At 38.1% G+C, this 26,345-nt stretch overlaps 1 protein-coding gene across 1 annotated transcript; it reads left to right on the forward strand.

Moving 5' to 3' along the window:
- Positions 1-25,549, forward strand: LOC122022892 (heavy metal-associated isoprenylated plant protein 7-like). Its single transcript, XM_042581003.1, has 5 exons — positions 1-438; positions 24,068-24,446; positions 24,519-24,745; positions 24,849-24,930; positions 25,014-25,549. The coding sequence occupies exons 1-5, from the start codon at positions 1-3 to the stop codon at positions 25,547-25,549; spliced, it is 1,662 nt and encodes a 553-aa protein (XP_042436937.1).
- Positions 25,550-26,345: the final 796 nt, after the last annotated feature.

A 26,345-nucleotide genomic window follows, 5' to 3' on the forward strand; every position in this document is an offset into this window, starting at 1 on the left:
ATGTTCATAGCTCCGGGAAACCTCCTCTCAGCTCACACCCGCCTGGTAATCTCATCAACCGAGAATCAGAGCAAGAATTCTGTGGATTGCAAAACTAAGTCGATTGATCAGATCTACTTAGCTTCGCTTCGGAATGGAGATCGGAACAAGATCAGAAGCTCTCAGGAGACCTCCCTCGAAGCTCTGGTGGATGCGAAATTCGCTGAACGGGAAACCTCCCCTCAGGAATGCGGCGACGGACAGAATTCAAGTCGCCATCGGGAAACCTCCTTCAATGCTCTCTGGTCATCGGAATATGAACGCCGGCAGCTGAAGATCGTCGTCGGTGAAGAAACCAAGCTCTCGGATCTGGAACGTGGAATGGGAACTGCGGCGTCGTGGCGAAGAAGAAGCAGCTACAGTGGAGAAATCGCGAACGCCGAGTCCGTCTTCTGCACTGTAGCTTCTCAGATTTAAATCAGATCTGGATCTGATCGGACGGCTGAGATGGTTCCGGGTTAAATCAACGGTGAAAAGTCATCCAAAATATGATCTGAAGGTACTGATGTTGATCTAGGGTCTGGATCTACTCATCTGTAGGTCGGATCGATCAGATCATCACTGGATGGTCCAGATCCGACCAGTCTTCAATGAACGGTCCAGATTAATCCGGCTGGATCAATGGCTGGATGAACTCAGATCTGGATCAAAACTTCTGGATCTTCATAAATAGCTCAGATCTACTCCCCATTAAGTTGGATCGGCTATATCTTCAACGGATGGCTCAGATCTGCTCAATCTTGGATGAACGGCCTATAATGCTCCAAGGCTTGATCGACTTGATTAGCCCTTGATTTGAGCCCAAATGCATCCTGATCTGATCGGGTCCATGACCCTTTTGATGCCTACAAAATAAGGATCAAATATTAGCATCAAATTAAGCCATAATAACATAATTTGCAATTTAGTCATAAATTGATACAATGTATAAAAATGTAATGTAAATATGGGTTATATATATGAAAACTACATCAAACCATGATTATATGAATGAGAATAGTATAGTAAAATCATGATTATCAGTAATCCTAGGCAGAAAGTCCAGTCGATCTGGAGGACCGGACTGGCACCAGGTAATCTCTCCTGAGGAGAGTAGGTGAGGACGCGTTCCCCGTAAAGGGAACAGTAGGCTTCGGGTCGACCTAGGGTTTCCGGTCGGAAATCCGAAATCAGACCCGGACAGTCCGATGACTGTCAACCACTTAATTTATCATGTTTATATCTGTTCTAACTTTGTCTTGCAGGGTACGGTGTTGTTTTGGGACTAACATATCTTGCAAGTACAAAAGGAACAAGTTAAGCCTCGGATGAACAGTGTCCGAGGCACCTCCATGGAGCTTGGAGGCGCCTCGGGTGCAAGCCATAGCCAGCTGTACAGAGGAGCTAGAGGCGCCTTCATGGGGACTGAAGGCGCCTTAGACCGCGGCTTGGAGGCGCCTTGGAGTGGCTTGAAGGTGCCTTCAAGTGGATGAGGTGCGACCGGATCAGTGCTGATCCACGCGGCTGACTCGGCGGGTTGGAGTGGCTTTAAGGCGCCTTCAGCAGTGAATAAAAGGAGGTCTCGAGCAGCAGTCTAGTACATCTTCAAAAAAAGAAATCCTTCTGCATCCAGCTGCTAACGAGTCCATCCCGAAGTGCTGCAACAACATCCCGACGACCCGGAGCTCTGAATCTGCTATTTTCCAGTGTCGTTGGTATATTTAATTTCTGTTTATTATACTTAAATTGTAACATCTTTTCGATATTATAAGTGTCGCCCACCATAAACGCTCAACGAGCGTGGGCCTTGGAGTAGGAGTCGCCACAGGTTCCGAACCAAGTAAACAACCTGTGTTTGCGTGTGTGTTTGCTTTTATTTTTCCGCTGCGTATTCCAACCGACTCTGTTTCTAAATCGTACGAAACAGCCACAAGCGCTATTCACCCCCCCCCCCCTCTAGCGCTTCTCAATCCAATAATTGGTATCAGAGTGAGGTAGCTTTGATTTGGTGCAACCACCAATCAAGCATCTTTCGTGGTATTTTCTGTTTTTAGGAGTCAATCGGAATCGGTATTCTTGCTGTTTTCCAATCCGTTTCTTTCGTAATCGGATTTCTTGCTTGAGGTTGGTGCAACACCACCCGAGTTCATTTTTCATTTCATATACTTCCTACACTACTAATCCAGGATCAAGTCCTGGAATTTTCTTGTTGTTTATCTTCTACATATTTGATCTAAAATGACCCTTCAAGAAGGCTACAGTACAGCTCGCCCCCCCCCCCCCCCGCTATTCACTGGAGACAACTTTGGGTACTGGAAGGGTCGGATGGAGGCGTATCTCCAGACTCATTTTGAAGTCTGGATGATCGTCAAAATCGGGCTCCAACTACCAACTGATGGCACCGACAAGCCACTACCATACGAGGACTGGGACGCGTCACTGATTAAGAAGGTGGAAGCAAATGCCAAGGCGATTTGCACCCTCCAGTGTGACCTATCAAAAGAAGAACTTAACCGCGTCGGCCCCTTCACCAGTGCCAAGGAGCCGTAGAAGAAGCTCATCAAACTTCACGAAGGAACATCCGACACCAAAGTAAGTAAAAGAGACCTAATATTTAATAAATTATTTAATATTAAATTGCAGGAAGGTGAGATGGCTGCCCAACTCCACGCCCGGATACAAGATCTACTCAACGGGCTTCATGCAATTGGACAGAAGGTAGATAACCGGGACATCATCAGGTATTCTCTAAATGTCTTTCCGAGGAATACCTTGTGGGCATCAATGGTAGATGCTTACAAGGTATCCAAGGATCTATCTACCATTAAATTAGATGAACTTTTTACAGAATTTGAACTTCATAAGCAGATATGCATGCCCTGTCGAGAAAGGGTTGGCTTTGGTTGCAGGTACAGGCAGAGCGCGCGAATCAAGAACAAAACGCAGAACCAAATCAGAGTCAAAAGAATAACCAGATTCGGACGACGATGACGAGCTCACAACCGAAATAGTCAACCTGGTAAGGAAACTCTACAAAAAGAAGAGCTTCAACAAAAAGGATGTCAAAAAGGTCATCCAATCCAAAGAAGCCCAACCAAACTCAAAGGTCAAATTCGAGGTGACCTGCTACGAGTGCAATCAGAAGGGGCACATCAAGGCAAACTGCCCGAACCAAAAGGATCCAAAGAAACCAAGGAGAAAAAAGGCCCTGAAGGCAACTTGGGACGAGTCATCTTCCGAGGAATCCGATGACGAAGAAGTCGAGCAGGCAAGCTTTCTTGCATTGACGGTCAGGGACTACACCAACGAATCCGAAAGCAAGGTCGAATCGGAAGCAGAGTCCGAGAGAAGCCACGGATCCGCATCCGTTTCTGAAAGGCCAAACTCTTCTTTAAGTAAATGTCGTTTATACAGTTTAATTAATTACTTAATGCATAAAGTAGCTAAAATTCAAAATTCGGATCAAGTCGCTTCTAAAGGAAGTAACTTTCCTTAAAGAAGCGACTAACTCCATAACCTTGCCTGACCCAGTTTAGACTGGAAATTCAACTCAAGTCCAAAAGCTTGAGGAAGAAAATTCTGGTCTGAAAACTCAGGTCAAGGATTTGGAGAAGACCTTAGAACGGTTTTTTTTTGGGTCCAAGAACCTTGACCTAATTCTTGGGACACAAAGAGTCGTTTACAATAGAACTGGACTAGGTTTCAAAACCAAGAAGAAATATCTATCCTATCTATCCTTAGTCAACAGACCAAATAGTAAACTAGTCCAAGCATGGGTACCCAAGTCCAACTTGGTCAATCAAGTTGGACTTGGTAAGTATTGGGTTCCCAAGGATCAAGTGCATTACCTTGATAGACCTTATCGAGGCTATGATCCAGAGGGAGCAAAAATAAATAAAAATTATCTTAACAAATTAATAAATAAAAAATATCTTAACAAATAAAATTAAAAGGAATGTATTAAAACTTTAAAAACAAGTTAAAAGGAAAAATTGAGGCTCCAGAATAGTTGGCACCTCCAAAAGGAATCTACCCGACAGGGTAACTAAACGCAACCTACCCGGCAGGGTAATTAGGACTAGAATAAAAAGGGCTAAGTTTAACTTGACCCACGGTACTGGTAAAGTATTGGATGATAGTACGTTAGGGAAGCTTAGTCTATGCATGTCTAGGAAGATATGGCTTCGACCTTGTGTATTTGGCTAAGTGGAACTGACTGAAGCTACCCTTTATGGATCTTAACTAGTTAGACCAAGGTTTTGTACTAAGTTCAGTGAATAGGACTATTTGGAAAACCTCGAAGGCATGGTTACTTTAATGATGTCCTAGTGACTCACCATAGCCCAAAAGTTTATCCAAAAAATGTCTATTTGTTGAGCTCAAAGCTAAACCTGAATCTAACATAAAGTTAAACCAAACCCTATAATTGAACCTAATTCATCTCACAAAATTATAGGATCCCCTGATTGAAAAACTTAGATCGGGTGAGATGATTAAGAATTATAATTGAAATTAAATTGAAATTCGATTAAATTAAATTAAATTGAAAATAAATTAATTCAATTCAATTCAATTGAAAATCGGTTAAATTAATATTATTTTAAATTTAATTAACTTAATATTTTTCAAATTCAATTAACTTAATATCTTTCAAATTTAATATTTTTCAAATCCAATTAACTTAATATCTTTCAAATTTAAGATTTTTCAAATTTTAATTAACTTAATTTTTTTGAAATTTAATTAACTTAATATTTTTCAAATCTAATTAACTTAATATTTTTCAAAATTTAATTAACTTAATATTTTTCAAACTTAATTAACTTAATATTTTTTAAATTTAATTAACTTAATATTTTTCAAATTTAATTAACTCTTTCAAAATTAAGTAACCTAAAATTTTTCAAAATAAACTAACTGAAAGTTCATCTCTCAAAATTAAAGTTAAAAAAAAAAGGAAAACTCAAATATACCATCGGAGGCGCTTATGCATAGGCGCCCTCGACACTCGGCGGGAAAATTTCCGCAGAAAACCTCAAGGCGCCTCGGACCAAGTTTAAGGCGCCTTAAACACGGTATTGAAGGCGCCCTAAAAGGGCTTGAAGGTGCCTTCAATGCCGAAATATCCAGCGAACAGAACACTTTCTGTTCGTCATTTTTTCACCAAATCTCTTCAATCCAAGGCGTCTTCACGCGGATTCTCCCCGTCTAAACTCCTTCAATCATCCTACAATGCCTCCTAGGTATATCTTAAACCATCCTATTGTCCTTATATGTTATTTTTATGCACTTTTTCCCAGTTATATGTTACCAAAAATAGGAAACATCGCAATGTTGATCCTACTCCGGCAAGAATCTCATCCACGGATCCCAAATTCCCCTCAGAACAATATAGGATTAACTTTGCTAGACACACATTTGAAACCATCAAACCTTGGTATCTAAGAAGGTCATTTTTTGATCAGTTTTGTCACCCATCAGTCCAGATGATAGAGTACTACCAACTAGGTAGACTAGTTTACTGCAGTAATGCAGTAAATCATGATTTATGTGCACAGTTCTATCACAACCTCGAGAGGGTTGATGATAGTACCTATTCTACCAGAGTTGGTGAGATAGACATCCAGTTTACCCCCTCACTCATTTCACTGGTTTAGAGCTTAGGGCATCTACATGTCCCTTTATATGCTACCCTAGTAGGGATCTGCCATTTGGCAATCCCTACTCCCATATTACATTAGATATCATCTATATTCACTTTTTCGGGGAGGAGAGACCACTTGGCTTGACTGAGTTTAAGTCAATCTCTCTTAGGGTTCAGGACTATATGATGTATAGAGTCCTGACAGCCTGTATCTTGCCGATCTCATCTCGGGACGTCCCGAAGATGCGACCATGGCATTCATTCCTTTTGTATGCCTTGAGTCACCGTTTAGACATAGACATAGCATTATATATGTTCTAGAACATTATTTATGCATCTAGTACAGTCACATCCCATGTAGTCCATATGCCCTACTGTCATGTTTTGACCTACATCTTTTTGACCCTTAGGATAGACACGACCAGAGGAACAATGATCCCTCTTACCCTATATGACGAGTTTGGGCAGCGCAATCTTAGATTAGCCCATGTTCACATCACCGATGAGGGGATTCTAGCCTGGAGGGGTCGACCACAGCCAGTCGTTGCTCCGATTGATCCAGAGGCCGAGGATGCACCTCCCGACATTATCCCGGGCGAGGGAGAGGAGTGGCCCGACTTCTTAGCCGAGGAGTTTTTCGGAGATCCATTACCTTCCACCTCCGCCGAGCCTTCCACTTCAGCTGGGCCTTTGTAACACCCATAGGATCCCTAGAAATTTTATGAATTTTACCATGATTAAAATAGGTCTTATGTGTATTTTTCCAAAATAAAAGAAAAATAGAACCAAAAAGAGGCATGACCAAGGTTTGAACCTTGGACCTTGTGTTAGATGCATGTATGTGATAACCAGTAGCCCCAGCAGGGGTCTGTTGTTAGGAAAAGAAGGGGAATTGTAGTTAAGGTGAAGGCCTTTCATTTAGAAGGAGACTTAGAAGGAAAAGTTGGAGTTGCCTTCTTCCTCCCTAATGGAAAAAGATGAATTGCCTTCTTCCTTCATTCAACATAAATAAGAAAAAGGGAAAGAGAATTTCATTTTTCTTCTCTTTTCTCTCTTCCTTCTTCTCTCCACCGAAAAAAAAAACCAAAAACCTCACCCTCACCATTGCCGAAACCAAGCCAAAGAAGTTCTTCTAGGAAAAAGTTTCAAGAAGCAAAGGGTATTCTCTTAGTAAATTAAGCAAGAGGATGTAAGTATTCCCTCAACTGTAGTACAATAGTTCTCGTACACTTTATGTTTAAAAGTTGTTTGAAAAACTTAGGGATTTCCTTGCAAGTTTCGGCCAAGATGAAGAGTTGTGGTCACTTATGGTTGTCAAGTTTACAATTTATGCTTCATGTTGTAACAAAAAGTCTAGAACCTCACTCTTGAGGTTTCGACCAAGATGGAATACCAGGCTTAGAGTAAAATTTTAAGACCTAATCATGCTTGTTTATGCTCCTTCATGATGTATGATCTATTATATGTTGTTAGTTAAGTTTTCATGCTACATGTTGTATAAACAAAACCTAGAACCTTACCTTAGGTTTCGGCCAAGGATGAACATAAGTCTTAGAGCAAGGTTTTGAAATCTAATCATGTTTGTTTGTGTTCCTTCATGATGTATGATCTATTATATGTTGTTAGTTAAGTTTTCATGCTACATGTTGTATAAAAAAAACCTAGAACCTTACCTTAGGTTTCGGCCAAGGATGAACATAAGACTTAGAGCAAGGTTTTGAAATCTAATCATGTTTGTTTGTGTTCCTTCATGATGTATGATCTATTATATGTTGTTAGTTAAGTTTTCATGCTACATGTTGTATAAACAAAACCTAGAACCTTACCTTAGGTTTCGGCCAAGGATGAACATAAGGCTTAGAGCAAGGTTTTGAAATCTAATCATGTTTGTTTGTGTTCCTTCATGATGTATGATCTATTATATGTTGTTAGTTAAGTTTTCATGCTACATGTTGTATAAACAAAACCTAGAACCTTACCTTAGGTTTCGGCCAAGGATGAACATAAGGCTTAGAGCAAGGTTTTGAAATCTAATCATGTTTGTTTATGTTCCTTCATGATGTATGATCTATTATGTGTTGTTAGTTAAGTTTTCATGCTACATGTTGTATAAACAAAACCTAGAACCTTACCTTAGGTTTCGGCCAAGGATGAACATAAGGCTTAGAGCAAGGTTTTGAAATCTAATCATGCTTGTTTATGCTCCTTCATGATGTATGATCTATTATATGTTGTTAGTAAGTTCTCATGCTACATGTTGTATAAACAAAACTAAGATCCTTACCTTTAGGGTTCGGCCAAGATTAAATAGAAGGTTTAGGGAAAAGTTTTGAACCTAACTATGCATGTTTATGTTTTCTCATGATGTATGATTCTTGATATATATGGTTAGTTTAAGTTTTCCATGCTTCATGTGGGGTTAAAAATAAATGAAAAAAAAAAAGAAAACCTAGAATCCTACCTCTAGGTTTCGGTTAGGTTAAGATTTAGGGTTATAGGAAGATCAAAAACCCCAATCATATATGCTAATGATTTCTTATGATGTGAAATGGATTTTATGCCATCATGCTATTTGTTATGTGCACTTACGTCATCATGTATGTTTTCTCTAAGAAATGCTATGTGTTATGTGCACTTCATGCTACTATGTTATGCAAGGCTCATGTATGATGAAAAGCCTAAGAGATGCTTCCCTTAAGTTGGGACTAAGAGCACTCTTCATGATATGACAAGAATATGATATGCCATGATAGGACAAGAACATGATATGCTATGATATGAATCATGATATGTTATTTTACTTTGTATGGCTTGTACCAGGGATGGGCTCCTAAGTTGCCCCTAGGTCGATGGTCTATGAAACGGGCCTAGTAAAAGGGATGGGCTCCTAAGTTGCCCCTAGGTCGATGGTCTATGAAACGGGCCTAGTAAAAGGGATGGGCTCCTAAGTTGTTCCTAGGTCGATGGTCTATGAAACGGGCCTAGTGTTAGAGTGTATACTAAAAGCCTAGCTTTTGGTATAAACATTTATCTAGAAATAAGAATCACATTGGTCAAATGTTTACATTTATGATAAATGTAGTTGTTCAATTAATTTATATTGTAGATAACATGGTGTGTGGTGTCACACACAGAGGATCATGTTATCAGTACCTTATAAATTATAAACAGTAGCTCACGACCATAATGGAAAGGAACAAACCATTAGAAGGTCGTAGTGTAATTAGGTATTAGTTTATCTTAACTATATAATTACACTAGTACACTTAGAGTGTATTGAGTAGGACCATTAGAGGTCGTTTCTTTTATACTGACTTTATAAAGAAATAAAGACCTCAGTTATTATGGAAGTGTGTGCTCTTAATCCTAATATAATAACAAGCACATATATTTGATATTTATTTCTTTAATTTATCAATGGGTGAGATTTAGTTCGATGAATCAATAAACCCGATAAGTTGGGAAATGATATCACTTATAGTGTGTGTTGTTGATTATAGAAGGAAACTGTGTCCTAGAGATACTAGGTTGATAATGTCCTCAAGAGGAGCTCATAAGGATTGTCATGTTAAACCCTGCAGGTGGACTTAGTCCGACATGATAATAAGGTTGAGTGGTACTACTCTTGGACTTAGATATTAATTAAATGAGTTGTCAATAACTCACTTAATTAGTGGACATTAGATATCTTAAACACAGGGAGACTAACACGCTCATAATAAGAAGGAGCCCAAAATGTAATTTGGGATTGGTGCGGTAGTTCAATAATAGTTCTTTAGTGGAATGAATTATTATTGATGAAATTAAGTTGTGTGTTAGGGGCGAACACGGGATGCTTAATTTCATCGGGAGACCAAAACCAATTCCTCCTCTCGGTCCCTATCGTAGCCTCTGGTATATAGAGATTTATACCCACCGCATACCCACCTTCTTACCCATCCAATGGGGCCGGCCAAGCTAGCTTGGAACCCAAGCTAGGGCCGGCCAAGATCAAGTGGATGAGTCATGTAGGTGGCCGGCCAAAGCTTGAGTCCCAAGCTTAGGTGGCCGACCACTAGAATATTAAAAAGGATTTTTATTAAAATTATTTCTTATGTGGATATCATGATTTTAAAAGAGAGTTTAAAAATTAAAAATTTCCTTTTATAGTTTTCTACAAAAGATTAAGAGAAGAGATTAATCTCTTTCCTTATTTGTAGTTTAAAAGGATGGTTTTAATTTTGGTAAAACTTTCCTTATTTGTAAATCATCTACATGTTTAAAGAGAGTTTAAAATTTGAAATCTTTCCTTATTTGTTGATTAAAGGAGGATTTTAAATTTTAAGAAAACTTTCCTTTTTAACCATGTTCATGATTTAAAAGAAAAGTTTAAAAATTAATAATTCTCTTTTATTAGTTTCTACAAAAGATTGAGAAAAGATTTGATATCTTTCCTTATTTGTAGATTAAAAGAGATTTTAATTTTTAGAGATAACTTTCTTTTTATCCACATGTTTAAAAGAAAGATTTTAATTTATTAAATTTCCTTTTATAAACCAATCATGAAGGGATTAAATTATTGGAGAAATTTTATAAATTTCTGGAGACAAATTAGGAAGTTTTAATTAATTAAAACTCTCCTTGTTTGTAGCTTTGGTGTGGCCGGCCATGTAAATTGAGAAAAGGAAAATTGTTTTTAATTAAATAAATTTTTCCTTTTCATGGCAAAAGAATTAAGGAAGTTTTTAATTAAATTTCCTTATTTGCCAAGACCAAGGATTATAAAAGAGGGGGTAGAGAAGGCTTCATGGTGAACAACCTCTATTATTTCTCTCCCTCTTTTCCTTGGTGTTGTGGCCGGCCAACCTCTCTTCCTCTCTTCCTCTTGGTGGTGGCCGAACCTTCTCTATTTGCTTGGAGCTCTTGTGGTGGCCGGATACTACTTGGAGAAGAAGAAGAAGAAGGAGAGAAAGCTTGTATCCCTTGGAGCTTGGTTGGTGGAAAAAGATCTTCATCTTTTGGAAGCTTTGTGCTTGGCCGAAACTTGAAGAAAGGAGAAGAAGGTGCTTTGGTGGATTCTCATCTCGGAAAATCGTTGCCCACACAACGTCCGAGGTTAGAAGAGGAATACGGTAGAAGATCAAGAGGTCTTTCTAAAAGGTATAACTAGTATTTTTTCTTTCCGCATCATACTAGTTATTTTTGGAAATAATACCAAATACAAGAGGCTTACGATTCTAGTATTTCGAATATGTTTTTCGAAGTTGTGTTCTTTTATTTTTCTTTTCCTTGTGATTTGATTGTTCTTTTTGGTTGACCTAAAGTTATTTTAGGAAATTAAATATTAGCTTTCCATAAAAGGTTTTGTCTAGTCGGTGGTGGTTGTTCCCATATCCAAGAAGGTCATGTGCCTCGCCACGTCAGTACTGGGAACCAATTATGGAAATTAATATTTAATGGAATTAATAACTTAGGTGATTTGGATCAAACGTGTTAAGTTCCGTAGGAGATCCAAGTCTAAACCTAAAAAAACAAATAGATTAAATTTTGGATCAAACGTGTTAAGTTCTGCAGGCGATCCAAATTTAATTTAAAAGAACACATGGTAGCTAGGAAAAGGTTCAAACCTTTGTACAAAATTTTTGTACAGTGGAATCATTAGGTTTTCAGCATAGCAACCAACAATTGGTATCAGAGCTAGGGTTTTGCCTCTGTGTATTTGGTATTAGTTTAATTATGCACATGTCATACATAATTTAGGCAGGTTAATAGTAGGATGTGCTAACTTTGTGGATGCAGGATCCAACTATTATGGCTTTTAGTTATTATGTGTGTGATTGGACCCTTGGACATGTCAAGGGCATTTATCTGTGTGTGCATGATTGTATTAAAATACAGCAGGAGCTGTATTTAGTTTTATTAGGATTTTATTTTTGATTTAGATACATGTACATTCCTTTTATAGAATATAGGATCAAAATATAAAATTCTATTTATGTCGCGGATCGAATCTTGCAAAGCGTGGAACCTTCTAAGGACCAGAGGCGCAGCGGAACTAGGAGCAAGATGGGTGCGACCCGGTGGCGGTGGCCAAATATGGCAGCAGCTTGGGATGACAACACACGGAGGACAACTAGAGATAAAAGCCATAATAGTTGAAAATTAGATTTTCTATTTATTGCTTTTATATTGTGTTGTGTGTGCATGTTAGTATACATGACTAGTAGGCTAGCATAGTTAAAATTCCTCGTTTATAAATAACTAAGTGGGAGAGAGATTTTTAAATAAATCCCATGGTCTCCATTACTGGTTTGTAAGTGATGCAAACAAGCTTGCGCGTTGGCTCTGAGTGCCTTCCTCCATAACGGATGAGCTTGTTTGTGGATCACTAGAACAAACTTCCATTTTTGGATGACTATAGGAAGTTAATTAAGAGCGTGTGATCTTCCCCAACGGAAGGGGCATAATCTTATTAATGGACTTAGTGTCAAGTAATGGTATACACTTAGACACATCTAATAGTATCCTCCCCATCGGAGTCACTGCTATTATTTGTGTGACCAAATGAAACCAACTATTAATTTGTCATAAAACTAGGTTGACAAGATAATAAAATTAAAGGGTTAAAACCCCTCTTACAAATGATTGATTTTGTATACGTCCACACTAACGTGGCATACAAAATTAACGGTGTTTGAGATAATTTTATTTGTCATAAAGATACGTTGACAAGATAGTTAATGGGTAAACACCTCCTTTTACAAATGTTGAATTTGTATACGTCCACACTAACGTGGCATGCAAAATTCACGGTGTTTGAGGTGTTGGTAAATTTAAATAATATTGTTTGAGGAATCAATGTTATTTTAAATTCAAAGAGTTTTGACCAAATATTTGATCAAAGACAGATCAACTATTAATTTTATTCGTCATAAAGTAAAGTTGACGAGATAATAAAATTAATGAATAAAATCTCCTCTTCGATTTTGTATACACAAAATTCATGGAGATTTTAAGGAGTTGATCTTGACCAAATATTTTTGTGATTCTTAGGATGTTTGTCAATCCCTAGTAGTCATACTATAGAAAAAGACTTAGTAGTCCCAATTGTAATGATTGGAAATAGGACTTGGACATTATGGTAGACTGTCTTCTTAGAACTAAGAACAATTTAGGTGTATTTAATTCATTAGTTGAAACATGTCTAGTGGTGTTATCTACCAGAACCTGGAGTGTAGATACAAGATGCCATTAATCATGTCTGCAATTCATTGTAGGGTTACAGGAAACCCGACAACTAAATGAAAGGTAAATCACCGTCCACATGGGCACTACTGTAAAAGTGGTAACTGTTGCAGTGGGAGATGTTTATCCTTTGATAAGAATAAAATATGGATTTTAAGTAATTGTCTTTACGTACCAAGTTTAGAAAGAACCTGATTTCAGTTTCTAAACTATTATAGATATTATGTCTATTTTGATAACAAAGTTGTTATCAATAAAAATAAGAAAGTTATCTATTCTGGTATGATGGTTGACAATTTATAATCCAATAACTCCCACGATGCAATAAATGGAAATTAGTAACACATCTTCTAATTTTAAGAGAAAGCAACCTTCGGAAATGAACCAATTATATCTTTGGCATCTAAAGCTAGGTTATACTTGAGTAGGATTCATTGGTAGCTGATGAACTTTTGGGTTCATTGGTAGTGGAAATCTTTCCAACCTGCGAGTCTTACTTGGAAGAAAAATAACCAAGAAGCTTTTAAGTCCAAGGGGTATGGAGTCAAAGATATGTTGAAATCGGTTCATTCTGATTTGTGTGATCCTATGACTATCCAGACAAGAGGTAGTATTGAATATATTGTCTAATTTATAGACAACTATTCAAGATACAAATAAATTTACTTAATGTACCGCAAGACTAAGTACTTTGATTAGTTCAAAGAGTACAAGGTTGATGCGGAGAAATAAAGTAAAAGTCACTATGGAAGATCGTAGTGGCAAGTACCTCTTGAGAGATTTTAGGAGTCACTTATCAGAAGTTGGATTTCAATCCCAACTAACTCCATCTGGTACACCCCAACAGAATGGTGTAGTAGAAAGAAGGTAAAGAACTCTTATGGAATAATTAGATAGATGATGAGTTATTCAGAAAATTACCAAATTTGTTTTAAGGATAAACTCTGAAAATGAAAGTGAACATAGTGCCTTCCAAGTCATAACTCTCTACTCATATAGAATTGCTGAATAGGCGTAAGCCTATTTTGAAGCATATTCGGATTCGGGTAATCTAGCACATATGTTAAAGAGAGATAATGATAAGTTGGATAGGAGTTCACTTGTTTGTAAGTTATCCTAGATAAAAAAAAAAAGGTTTATAGTCTTAAAAATCAGAAGGTCATTGTTAGCATCAATGACTGATTTTTAGAAAAGGACTATATAATAAACCACGTGCTCATAAGTAAATTTGTTCTTAAAGAAATAATAAAGGACATGTCTAACCTAGTACCAACTGTACAAGATAAGATACCACAAGAAAACTGTAACACGTATCACATATGATACACAATTGCAGAAAATGCTTTGTCGTAGTGGGAGGGTTGTTAGGCAACCTAAATAGGTTCATGTTTTGGGAGAGTTTTTGGATTCGATCCCTGGAGGACATGAACCTGATCTCCGGTCATATGATGAAGTACTCCAAGATAAAGATGCAGCATCTTGGCAAAGAGTAATGAATAACAGAATTAGAATATATGTATTCTAATAAAATCTGGAAGCTTATAGAATCACCAAATGGTGTAAAAGCCGTTGGGTGTAAAAAGGTATATAATAGGAAAAGAGGGATAGACAGGAAGGTGGTAACTTTCAAAGCAAGACTTGATGAAAAAGGAAACTTTTTCACTGGTAGTCATGCTTAATTCTATCCGGATTCTTTTATCTATTTGGCAAGTGGATGTCAAGACAGCATTCCTTAATGGAAGTCTTGAAGAAAGCATCCATATAAAGCAACCAGAAGGGTTCATTGCAAAGTGCTAAGAGCATCTTGTGTGCAAGCTCAATCAGTCTATGGACTGATACAAAGCTTCAAGGTCTTGGAACATCCAGTTTATCAAAGTAATCCACACCTATGGATTTATTGAGTAAACGGATAAAGTTTTGTGTATACAAAAGATGTGATGGAAACGTGGTGGTATTTCTTGTACTATACGTAGATAACATTTTTGGTAGTTGGAAACAATATCAAAATGTTGTCAGAAGTAGGGGTATGGTTGTCCAAATAATTCGATATAAAAGACTTGGGAGAATGTATATATTTTTAAGATCAAAGTAATAAGGGATCACAAGAAAAAATATATTTATTCCAAGCTTGATACATCGGAAAAATCCTTGCTCGTTTTAAGCATGCAAAACTCCTCAAAAGGTTTTTTACCTTTTAAGCATGGAGTGTCTTTATCTAAAGAGATGTCTCCGATGACATTAAAGGAGATTGAGGACATGTAGGCAGTTCTTTATGCTTCGGCAGTTAGATAACCTAATGTATGATATGCACGAGATCTGAAATTTGTTTTGCCAAGGGCATAGTTAGCAAATATCAAAGTAACCCTTGACAAGGACATTGGACTGCAGTAAAGCATATATTAAAGTACCTTAGAGGCGCTAGAGATTATATGCTAGCTTACAAGGCAGTTAATTTGGTCCTAGTGGGTTGCATGGATTTTGACTTCCAATCGGATAGGGATAATAATAAGTCAACCTCGGGGTTTTGTGATTACTTTAGGAGGTATAGTCATAACTATGGAAGAGTGATAAGCATAGGTGTTTTTCTGGACTCCACCATAGAAACTTAGTATATGGCAAGCCTCTGAGGTAGCCATAAAAGCTGAATGACTCAATAACCTCAAGATAGACTTAGATATGATTTCTGGTTTGTCCAAAGATTGTTACAATTTAATAATGTTGGTGCAGTATCAAATTCGAAGAAACCATAAGTCTATAAGGCAAATAAACACAATAGAGCGCAAGTACCACCCAATACGAGAAATCGTATAAACGAGGAGAAGTTGTTGCTGCCTAAATTGCATCAGGTGATGACCTATAGATCTTTTCACTAAGGTCCTTAAGGCAAGAGCTTTTGATGGACATGTTGAAGGGTTGGAAATCAGATGTATAGCAGCAGATACGGCAGCTTAGTCTTTTAGTATAAGTGGGAGATTGTTAGAGTGTATACTAAAAGCCTAGCTTTTGGTATAAACATTTATCTAGAAATAAGAATCACATTGGTCAAATGTTTACATTTATGATAAATGTAGTTGTTCAATTAATTTATATTGTAGATAACATGGTGTGTGGTGTCACACACAGAGGATCATGTTATCAGTATATAAACAGTAGCTCACGACCATAATGGAAAGGAACAAACCATTAGAAGGTCGTAGTGTAATTAGGTATTAGTTTATCTTAACTATATAATTACACTAGTACACTTAGAGTGTATTGAGTAGGACCATTAGAGGTCGTTTCTTTTATACTGACTTTATAAAGAAACAAAGACCTCAGTTATTATGGAAGTGTGTGCTCTTAATCCTAATATAATAACAAGCACATATATTTGATATTTATTTCTTTAATTTATCAATGGGTGAGATTTAGTTCGATGAATCAATAAACCCGATAAGTTGGGAAATGATATCACTTATAGTGTGTGTTGTTGATTATAGAAGGAAACTGTGTCCTAGAGATACTAGGTTGATAATGTCCTCAAGAGGAGCTCATAAGGATTGTCATGTTAAACCCTGCAGGTGGACTTAGTCCGACATGATAATAAGGTTGAGTGGTACTACTCTTGGACTTAGATATTAATTAAATGAGTTGTCAGTAACTCACTTAATTAGTGGACATTAGATATCTTAAACACAGGGAGACTAACACGCTCATAATAAGAAGGAGCCCAAAATGTAATTTGGGATTGGTGGTAATTCAATAATAGTTCTTTAGTGGAATGAATTATTATTGATGAAATTAAGTTGTGTGTTCGGGGCGAACACGGGATGCTTAATTTCATCGGGAGACCAAAACCAATTCCTCCTCTCGGTCCCTATCGTAGCCTCTGGTATATAGAGATTTATACCCACCGCATACCCACCTTCTTACCCATCCAATGGGGCCGGCCAAGCTAGCTTGGAACCCAAGCTAGGGCCGGCCAAGATCAAGTGGATGAGTCATGTAGGTGGCCGGCCAAAGCTTGAGTCCCAAGCTTAGGTGGCCGACCACTAGAATATTAAAAAGGATTTTTATTAAAATTATTTCTTATGTGGATATCATGATTTTAAAAGAGAGTTTAAAAATTAAAAATTTCCTTTTATAGTTTTCTACAAAAGATTAAGAGAAGAGATTAATCTCTTTCCTTATTTGTAGTTTAAAAGGATGGTTTTAATTTTTGGTAAAAACTTTCCTTATTTGTAAATCATCTACATGTTTAAAAGAGAGTTTAAAATTTGAAATCTTTCCTTATTTGTTGATTAAAGGAGGATTTTAAATTTTAAGAAAACTTTCCTTTTTAACCATGTTCATGATTTAAAAGAAAGTTTAAAAATTAATAATTCTCTTTTATTAGTTTCTACAAAAGATTGAGAAAAGATTTGATATCTTTCCTTATTTGTAGATTAAAAGAGATTTTAATTTTTAGAGATAACTTTCTTTTTATCCACATGTTTAAAAGAAAGATTTTAATTTATTAAATTTTCTTTTTATAAACCAATCATGAAGGGATTAAATTATTGGAGAAATTTTATAAATTTCTGGAGACAAATTAGGAAGTTTTAATTAATTAAAACTCTCCTTGTTTGTAGCTTTGGTGTGGCCGGCCATGTAAATTGAGAAAAGGAAAATTGTTTTAATTAAATAAATTTTTCCTTTTCATGGCAAAAGAATTAAGGAAGTTTTTAATTAAATTTCCTTATTTGCCAAGACCAAGGATTATAAAAGAGGGGGTAGAGAAGGCTTCATGGTGAACAACCTCTATTATTTCTCTCCCTCTTTTCCTTGGTGTTGTGGCCGGCCAACCTCTCTTCCTCTCTTCCTCTTGGTGGTGGCCGAACCTTCTCTATTTGCTTGGAGCTCTTGTGGTGGCCGGATACTACTTGGAGAAGAAGAAGAAGAAGGAGAGAAAGCTTGTATCCCTTGGAGCTTGGTTGGTGGAAAAGATCTTCATCTTTTGGAAGCTTTGTGCTTGGCCGAAACTTGAAGAAAGGAGAAGAAGGTGCTTTGGTGGATTCTCATCTCGGAAGATCGTTGCCCACACAACGTCCGAGGTTAGAAGAGGAATACGGTAGAAGATCAAGAGGTCTTTCTAAAAGGTATAACTAGTATTTTTTCTTTCCGCATCATACTAGTTATTTTTGGAAATAATACCAAATACAAGAGGCTTACGATTCTAGTATTTCGAATATGTTTTTCGAAGTTGTGTTCTTTTATTTTTCTTTTCCTTGTGATTTGATTGTTCTTTTTGGTTGACCTAAAGTTATTTTAGGAAATTAAATATTAGCTTTCCATAAAAGGTTTTGTCTAGTCGGTGGTGGTTGTTCCCATATCCAAGAAGGTCATGTGCCTCGCCACGTCAGTACTGGGAACCAATTATGGAAATTAATATTTAATGGAATTAATAACTTAGGTGATTTGGATCAAACGTGTTAAGTTCCGTAGGAGATCCAAGTCTAAACCTTAAAGAACAAATAGATTAAGTTTTGGATCAAACGTGTTAAGTTCCGCAGGCGATCCAAAATTTAATTTAAAAGAACACATGGTAGCTAGGAAAAGGTTCAGACCTTTGTACAAATTTTTTGTACAGTGGAACCTCTAGGTTTTCCGAGTAGCAACCAACACCTAGATCCTAGTAGGTTCAAGATTTGCTACCTTGGATCTACTTAGGATGCGCGCATTTATGTATGTATATGGTACAAAGTCTGGCCCTCATGATGAGATTATGTTTAAGTATTTATATGATATATATGTTTTCAAAGGACATCTTGCATATACTCATTCATGATGCATGTTTTCAAAGGACATCTTGCATATGCTTATTCATGCTAAATGTTTTCCTTTATGTTTTAGTAAGATGTTCCTTTCTGAAAAATAAGTTTATGATGCCTAGATGATCATGTTATTACTTTGTGTATGAACTCTCACATGCTATGTTATGATTTACTTACATGAGTATGACTCCACTTTATGATAGTATGCAGATTTATATCTAGATGTTGGTTAAATGAACATGTTACCACTTTATGTTTAGATACATGATTCATGTTTTGTGAGTAGGAAAGAATCTTACTAAGTCTATGTGCTTATAGTTTAATTTCCCTTGTACTGCAGACAAAGGAAAGGAATGGTTGAATTAAAAGGGAGCAGCAGGAAGGGCAAGAATGTGTGTGGCAGTGGCATGGTGGAATAAATCTGCTTAATGTTTCTGTGTTCTAAAACTTTACGTATGATGGATGATATTTATTGATGTCTACTCACTATGAACTTATGTTTTGATGATCTCTGATAATATGCTTAGTTCAAGTAAAATGCTATGTATTATGTAGTAAGTAGTAGATGTTAGATCAAGTTATGAATGTTAACATGATATGTTGGATATATGATCTTATGATAATGAACATATTTCTATGACAACATGATTGTATGCTTAAGTTAGTTTAATTTGTTTAAAAAAAACATTATTTACTTTCGCTGTCATGTATGTATGTTTTCAAGTAACCCCCGTCCCTTCGCCCCCCTTCCCGAGGGGCGGGGAAGGGCGGGGCGTTACAACCTTCTACTTCGGCACCACTCTCCGTCGAGGACAGACTCACTTGTCTCGAGGTTCAGTCCATTCAAACGCGACGAGTTGTTCTAGATAGCCATCGCTCCCTCCGATCCCTCCGATCCGAGATAGCTGTCGGATTTGCCTCTCTCCGGGATGAGATACGTCGGCAGGGACAGCCTGCACCCGAGCAGCCCCTTACACCACCTCCAGCTGACGACCCTCCAACTGATGATCCTACTCTTTGACGCTATCATTTCATGCATTGTACCTTGGATTTTTGGACACAGACACTTTCATTTCCTGGTCTAGTTGTACTTGTGCTTAGTAGAATTCAGTTACTCTGCTTACCAGTTTTTGATGTTCTTTTTGCTTAATTTTACACACATAGGAATGTGTTGGGTAGAATAGATCTTGACTTTCAACCCAATTTCTTACATCTAATTTTTTTTTAAAAAATTATCTTCAAAATTGCTTCATCTTAAAATTATCTTTCAAAATTCTAGGAAAAATAATGTTTTCAAAATCCCAATCTTTTTAATTTTTCAAAATTTGGACTTAGCCTAGGATCTTCCCCTTAGATATCATGTTCCCCTAGCTTCAGCCAGAGCATCTCACAAACACACTAGGCATAACTTGTTTGTGTTTGAAAGAAACTTAGAACGGCGTAAGATGCATAGGGTACAGTCTGGACTCCAGAATGCTTATCTCTGTGCATCACAGTGAGTCTGGGCGTTAAAAACTAACTTTACATTAATCAAGTTAAATGATCCAGCCCTAGTCAAATCTAACTGGATTACTAACTTAACTTGACTAACCAAGTGAAAATTGTTGCCCTCTAGGTATTCAGCTAGTAGCTAAAGGTTAGACAGTTGGTTAAGGATATTAAAATTTTAAATTAACTCAGCTTGCACTTTAGGGCTCTGATACCTTGCTAAAGGAAATTGATTAATTTACAATCTATTTAACTCAACTCATGCTTGGACATTAGAGTTTTAAGCTTATTGCTCCTCCGTTGCCTTTAAGGATTTTCAAATTCTTAAAATTTTTAAATTTTTGACTTCTATAGCCGTCTTCAAAATTAACTAAGTCATATTAAAAGACTTTTTGAATTTTATTTCAAAAATTAAGGTCTCAAGTTAGCCCAACTTTTTAGAAGCTTTTAAAATTATTAAAAAAAGCTGTTCGAAATTAATGGTTTTTAAAAGGCTTTAAAAATTTAACGAAATATTTTTTTCAACAAAACCTTTCAAAATCTTTTTTTAATTGCAAAACTTAGCCTACTATTTTCAAAACTTGCCTTTCGAAAATCGTTTGTTTCAATTTTTCAAAATTTAACCTAACTTTGCACAAATTTTCGAAACTTGCCTTTCGAAAATCGTTTGTTCCAATTTTTCAAAATTTAACCTAACTTTGCACAAATTTTCGAAACTTGCCTTTCAAAAATCGTTTGTTCCAATTTTTCAAAATTTAACCTAACTTTGCATAAATTTTGGCTAAGTAAAAAGAGTTCTTCAAAACTAAAGTAATTTTAAAAGTAAAACCTACAAGAAATGTTGTTTTAAAGTAAAACATTTTGGTTGAAAACGTAATGTATTGGTCTTAAAAACTTAGACCTTTCATCTTGTCTCTTTCTTCCTACAAAGGTTTTTGATATATAGCAAAGGGGGAGAGTAGAACAAATTCAAAATACTAATTCAAATTAAGTGATAAGAAAAACAGAGCTCTCATTAAGGGGGAGCCTTATACACTATGTTTTACCTTAAATCAAGCTTGCACTTAAACTGTTTATAGCTTGCTTATGTTTATTTGTGCATCTTGCTTTACTTAAGTTTGAATTTTTATTGTCATAATCAAAAAGGGAGAGATTGTTGGTGCGGGAAGCATTCGACGATCGAACCTAAGTTTTGATAATGGCAAAGGGATTCAAAGTTAAGATTCCTTGTTATCTAATGTGCTTAAATGAGGTTTCAGGAAAGTCCTAACTGGGGTTAGGCAAGTGGAAAAACCTAAGGGGCGGTAACCTTAGGTCCTAGGAGGTGGTAACCCTAGGTGAAGGAAAATCCTAAGGGGCGGTAACCTTAGGTCCTAGGAGGTGGTAACCCTAGGTGAAGGAAAATCCTAGGGCACGGTAACCCTAGGTCCTAGGGGGTGGTAACCCTAGGTGGAGAAAAACCCTAGTGGGTGGTAACCCTAAGTCCTAGGGGTGGTAACCCTAGGCAGAAAGTCCAGACGGTCTGGAGGACCGGACTAGCACTAGGTAATCTCTCCTGAGGAGAGTAGGTGAGGACGCGTTCCCCGTAGAGGGAACAGTAGGCGTCGGGTCGACCTAGGGTTTCCAATCGGAAATCCGAAGTCAGACCCGGATAGTCCGATGACTGTCAACCACTTAATTTATCATGTTTATATCTGTTCTAATTTTGTCTTGCCGGGTACGGTGTTGTTTTGGGACTAACATATCTTGCAGGTACAAAAGGAACAAGTTAAGCCTCAGATGAACAGTGTCCGAGGTGCCTCCATGGAACTTAGAGGCGCCTCGGATGCAAGCCGAAGCCAGCTGTGCAAAGGAGCTGGAGGCGCCTTCATGGGGACTGAAGGCGCCTTACCCCGCGGCTTGGAGGCGCCTTGGAGTGGCTTGAAGGCGCCTTCAAGTGGATGAGGTGCGACCGGATCAGTGCTGATCCACGCGGCTGACTCGGTAGGTTGGAGGCGCCTTGGAGTGGCTTTAAGGCGCCTTCAGCAGTGAATAAAAGGAGTTCTCGAGCAGCAGTCTAGTATATCTTCGAAAAGCAATCCTTCTGCATCCAGCTGCTAACGAGTCCATCCCGAAGTGCTCAACAACATCCCGACGACCCGGAGCTCTGAATCTGCTATTTTCCAGTGTCGTTGGTATATTTAATTTATGTTTATTGTACTTAAATTGTAACATCTTTTCGATATTATAAGTGTTGCCCACCGTAAACGCTCAACGAGTGTGGGCCTTGGAGTAGGAGTCGCCACAGGCTCCGAACCAAGTAAACAACCTGTGTTTGCGTGTGTGTTTGCTTTTATTTTTCCGCTGCGTATTCTGACTCTGTTTCTAAATCGTACGAAATAGCCATAAGCGCTATTCACCCCCTCTTATAGCGCTTCTCGATCCAACAAAGATCCTCGACCAAAGGTGGTTGTCTGGTTATCCCGGTCAGCAAAGGAGTGGTCGAGCAGATCACCGGGCGATCAGACGAATGGACATCATGGATTGGTCGGATGAATGGATGAACTCGTAGTCGATTGTTTCAGTCGGCAAAAAAACAAGCCGCTTGAACCATCCGTCCAGCGCAAGGAATGACATTACACAAGAGGGGACAAGAAAACAAAAGAGAATACTCCGTCTATCATTAAATATGAAGAAGTCAAGATAAAGAAGAATACTCCATCTATTATTAATGCACATAAGTCAAGACAAAGAAACATTCCTCTGGCAATTAATATCATTAAATAAGGGCAGATGAACGATCACAAAAAAATGTATAAAAGGGTACGTCAGGTACGAGGAAAGGCAAGATTTATCTATTTCTTTATTACTCATTCTCTCTTATTGATTCTAACTTGAGCGTCGGAGAGCCGACGCTAGGGACCCCTTCCCTAGTTTGGTTTTGTTTTGCAGGATTGAGATCTTCATCCCGTCAGTAATCAGTAGTCACCTCATCCCTAACTTTTCAACTTCCCTCATTCGGATATATATAGATAAATAATTAAGTCAAACTTAAAATTAACCAAGTCTTAATGACCTTAAATTTTATGATCTTGTTTGAAATTTTTATATTTTAAATTTAATTTTATTGATTATTAAACTTGATATTTATAAATTTATTTATTCATTTTAATTTTTCTTGTCTAATAAGAATTTTATTAATAAACATAATTCAAATTTTATTAATAAACATAATTCATAAATTATATTCATAAATATTGTTCATGATTTGACTAAATACATATATAAATTTGGACCAAATTTGCTCATGAAAATTTGAGTCGTTATCACTTAAAAAAACATTGATCAAGATAGGAAATTAAAAATTCAAATCAGAAAACTATTAAATGAATAATTATATATATTTAATAATAATTAAATTGATGAACATACATTGAACCAGCCAAATTTAGAAAAATACTAATCATGCAGTGTATATAATAAGATACGAAGTAGATATGCCATTAAGCATGCATTGCATTGCTTTGATTTCTCGTAGAACAACAGCAAACCAGTGGAAAGATACGGTGGGAAATGTCAATAAATACGCTAGAGTCGATTCATTCAAGGAGGGGAAGAACCTCGAACCATCCTCCGATCCTCTGCTCGTGCTTTTCTTTCCGGCGTGACAAGATGCTCGGCGTAGAGCGGTAGCTCCGTCTGATTGCGCAGGAAAGGAGCTCCGGTCTGATCTTAGAGTATCGCGCGACTTCCAAATGGTATCATTTTGCGGCTGGTTCAAGTCCAAGAGACGGGGACGGAGGGGGGAGGTCCAAAACCAATCGATGAGTTTTTTTTTAAAAAAAATGTTTGGAAGATTCTGTTTGTGTTCCGGTAAGAATTTGAATGATTTTTACAAAAATTATGTTGTGGCGTGGCGCAGGAGGAGGAGAAGCCGGAGGGGGAGAGAAGGACTTTGGTAGCGGCGGCTGAGGATGAGAATGCCAAGGGGAGTGATAAGGAGGAGGAGGAGGAGGAAGAAGAAGGCGAGAAAAATGTGGAGTCACCGTCTCTGCCTTCGGAGGAAGAGGAGTCCGAGGGCAATGGCGGGGAGGGGGACACGGAAGGCTACGGGGAGAACATAGTGGAAGCTCCGGTGGAAGTTAAACCCAAGGGCGGCAACGGGAAGAAGGAGAAGAAACAAAGGGGCAAGCAGGAAAAGAAGGAACCGCCATCGCCTCCGGAGGAGATCGAGCTGCGCGTGTCCATGCACTGCGACGGCTGCAGCAGGAAGATCAGATGCATCTTGAAAAGCTACGAAGGTACACCAACCCTACAATGAGCTTCGACCTTCAACATCTCCTATGAAAACGATCGATGTTCCATGGCGGCAGGAGTGACGGAGGTGGCGGCAGACGGGAGAGCCCAGAAGGTGGTGGTGAAAGGGAAGAAGCCCGCGGCCAGTCCTCTGAAGGTGGTGGAGCATCTCGAGAGGGAAACCGACAAGAAAGTGCAGCTACCGACTCCTCTACCACCTCCACAGCCAGGGAAGAAGAAACCTAAAGCAAAAGATCAGCTGAAAAAGAAGAAGAAGAAAGAAGGAGAAGACAAGAAAGAAGAGGTTACTAAGCAAAATCTTTAATCCGCTAATTAATCTCTGTTTTTCTCTTTGATCTCTTCTTCTCCTTTTCTCTAAACTTTTTGCCCCTTTTCTGCCGCCAAAGATTGTTGTAGCTTCATTCAAGCTTAAAATGCACTGCCCAGCCTGCGCTCAGAAGATCGCGAAGAAGATCTTAAAGATGCAAGGTTTCCCTCTGTCTCCTTCCCCTGTTCCATAGTTTCGCAAGCGGGCACAAACGCTAGCTATGAAAAGCTCTATGCACAAACAGGTGTGGAGTCAGCGGAGGCGGACTGGGAGGCCTCCAAGGTGACGGTGAAGGGCGTCTTCACGGCCGAGAAGCTGGCGGGGTACGTGTACGAGAAGACGACGAAGTACGTGGTGGTGACGAGGGACGAGCCTGCAGCGGCGCCGGAGAAGGTTGAGGAAGAAACGAGCGGCGGAGGAGGCGAGGAAGAGGAGGACGAAAGTGGCGGCGCAGCTGATTTGTCAGGAGCTCAAGAGCAGGAGGAGGACGACATTGATGAAGGCGAGGACGCTGAAGACGAGATGATCGATAAAGGTAGTGGAAAGGGCAAAGAGGCGATCGGGATGCAACCGACGACGAGGGTTGCGGAAGAAGAAGAAGCGGCATGGAAGCAGCGCTGCCAACCGTGTTCAGCGTATGACACGAGGTTTCCGCCCAACGTCTGTCCTCTGTGTGGGAGAGGGTCCTTTTATTATCCTGTTCAAAATCAAGAGTATCCCGCCGCTGTGTTTCCTCATCTCTTCAGCGATGAAAATCCGAATGCCTGCTCTTTGATGTAAAACAAAATAAAATTAAAAAAAGGCACCTGTTGCCGTTATTATTATTATTATTAATATTAATATTAATGATCATTATATTTTTAAAAATTAATTTTATTTTTGAAGCTTTCACTTTTGATAAACATGGATCGATACGGTCAACATCATGTTAGTGTTATAATATTCAGAGTTTATTTTTATTCATACTAGTTAGTTATATTATAGTAGTTATGATTTTATAATTATTATAATTATGTAATAACATTGAGATTGTAACTATTATAATTATATATAAATTATGATATTGTAATTGTTAGCAAGATGTTATAATTATTGTAGCTGTTATAAATTATGATAATGAAGGTCAAGCGGAGTCATAAGGGGAGCCAAAAAAGTCAAGATTGGCCTTCGACCCGGTCTTCCTATACTCCTTCGATTCGATCTTCCTGACACTTTCGACCCGGTCTATCCGACTCCTCCGATTTCATCTTCCTAGACTCCTTCATTCGGTCGACCCAACTCCTCCAATTCAGTCTACCCAACTCCTACGATTTGGTCTACTCGACTCTTCCGACTCGGCCTACTTGACTTTTCCGACTTGAGCTACCCGACTCTTTCGACCTGGGCTACCTGACTCCCCCAACTCAGTCTCAGCTCGATCAACTAGACTACCAAATTCAACATCATTCCCCTAGCTAGGGTCCACATCCTACATGACTCAATAAAAATGGGAGAGGCGGCATAACCGTTCCACTCATGGGACTATTTATCTCAGAAAACATGAAGAATGCCAACGTATATTTCGAAGAACGTTGTA

The sequence above is a fragment of the Zingiber officinale genome, chromosome 9B (assembly GCF_018446385.1).
Source record: "Zingiber officinale cultivar Zhangliang chromosome 9B, Zo_v1.1, whole genome shotgun sequence".
Lineage (NCBI taxonomy): Eukaryota > Viridiplantae > Streptophyta > Magnoliopsida > Zingiberales > Zingiberaceae > Zingiber > Zingiber officinale.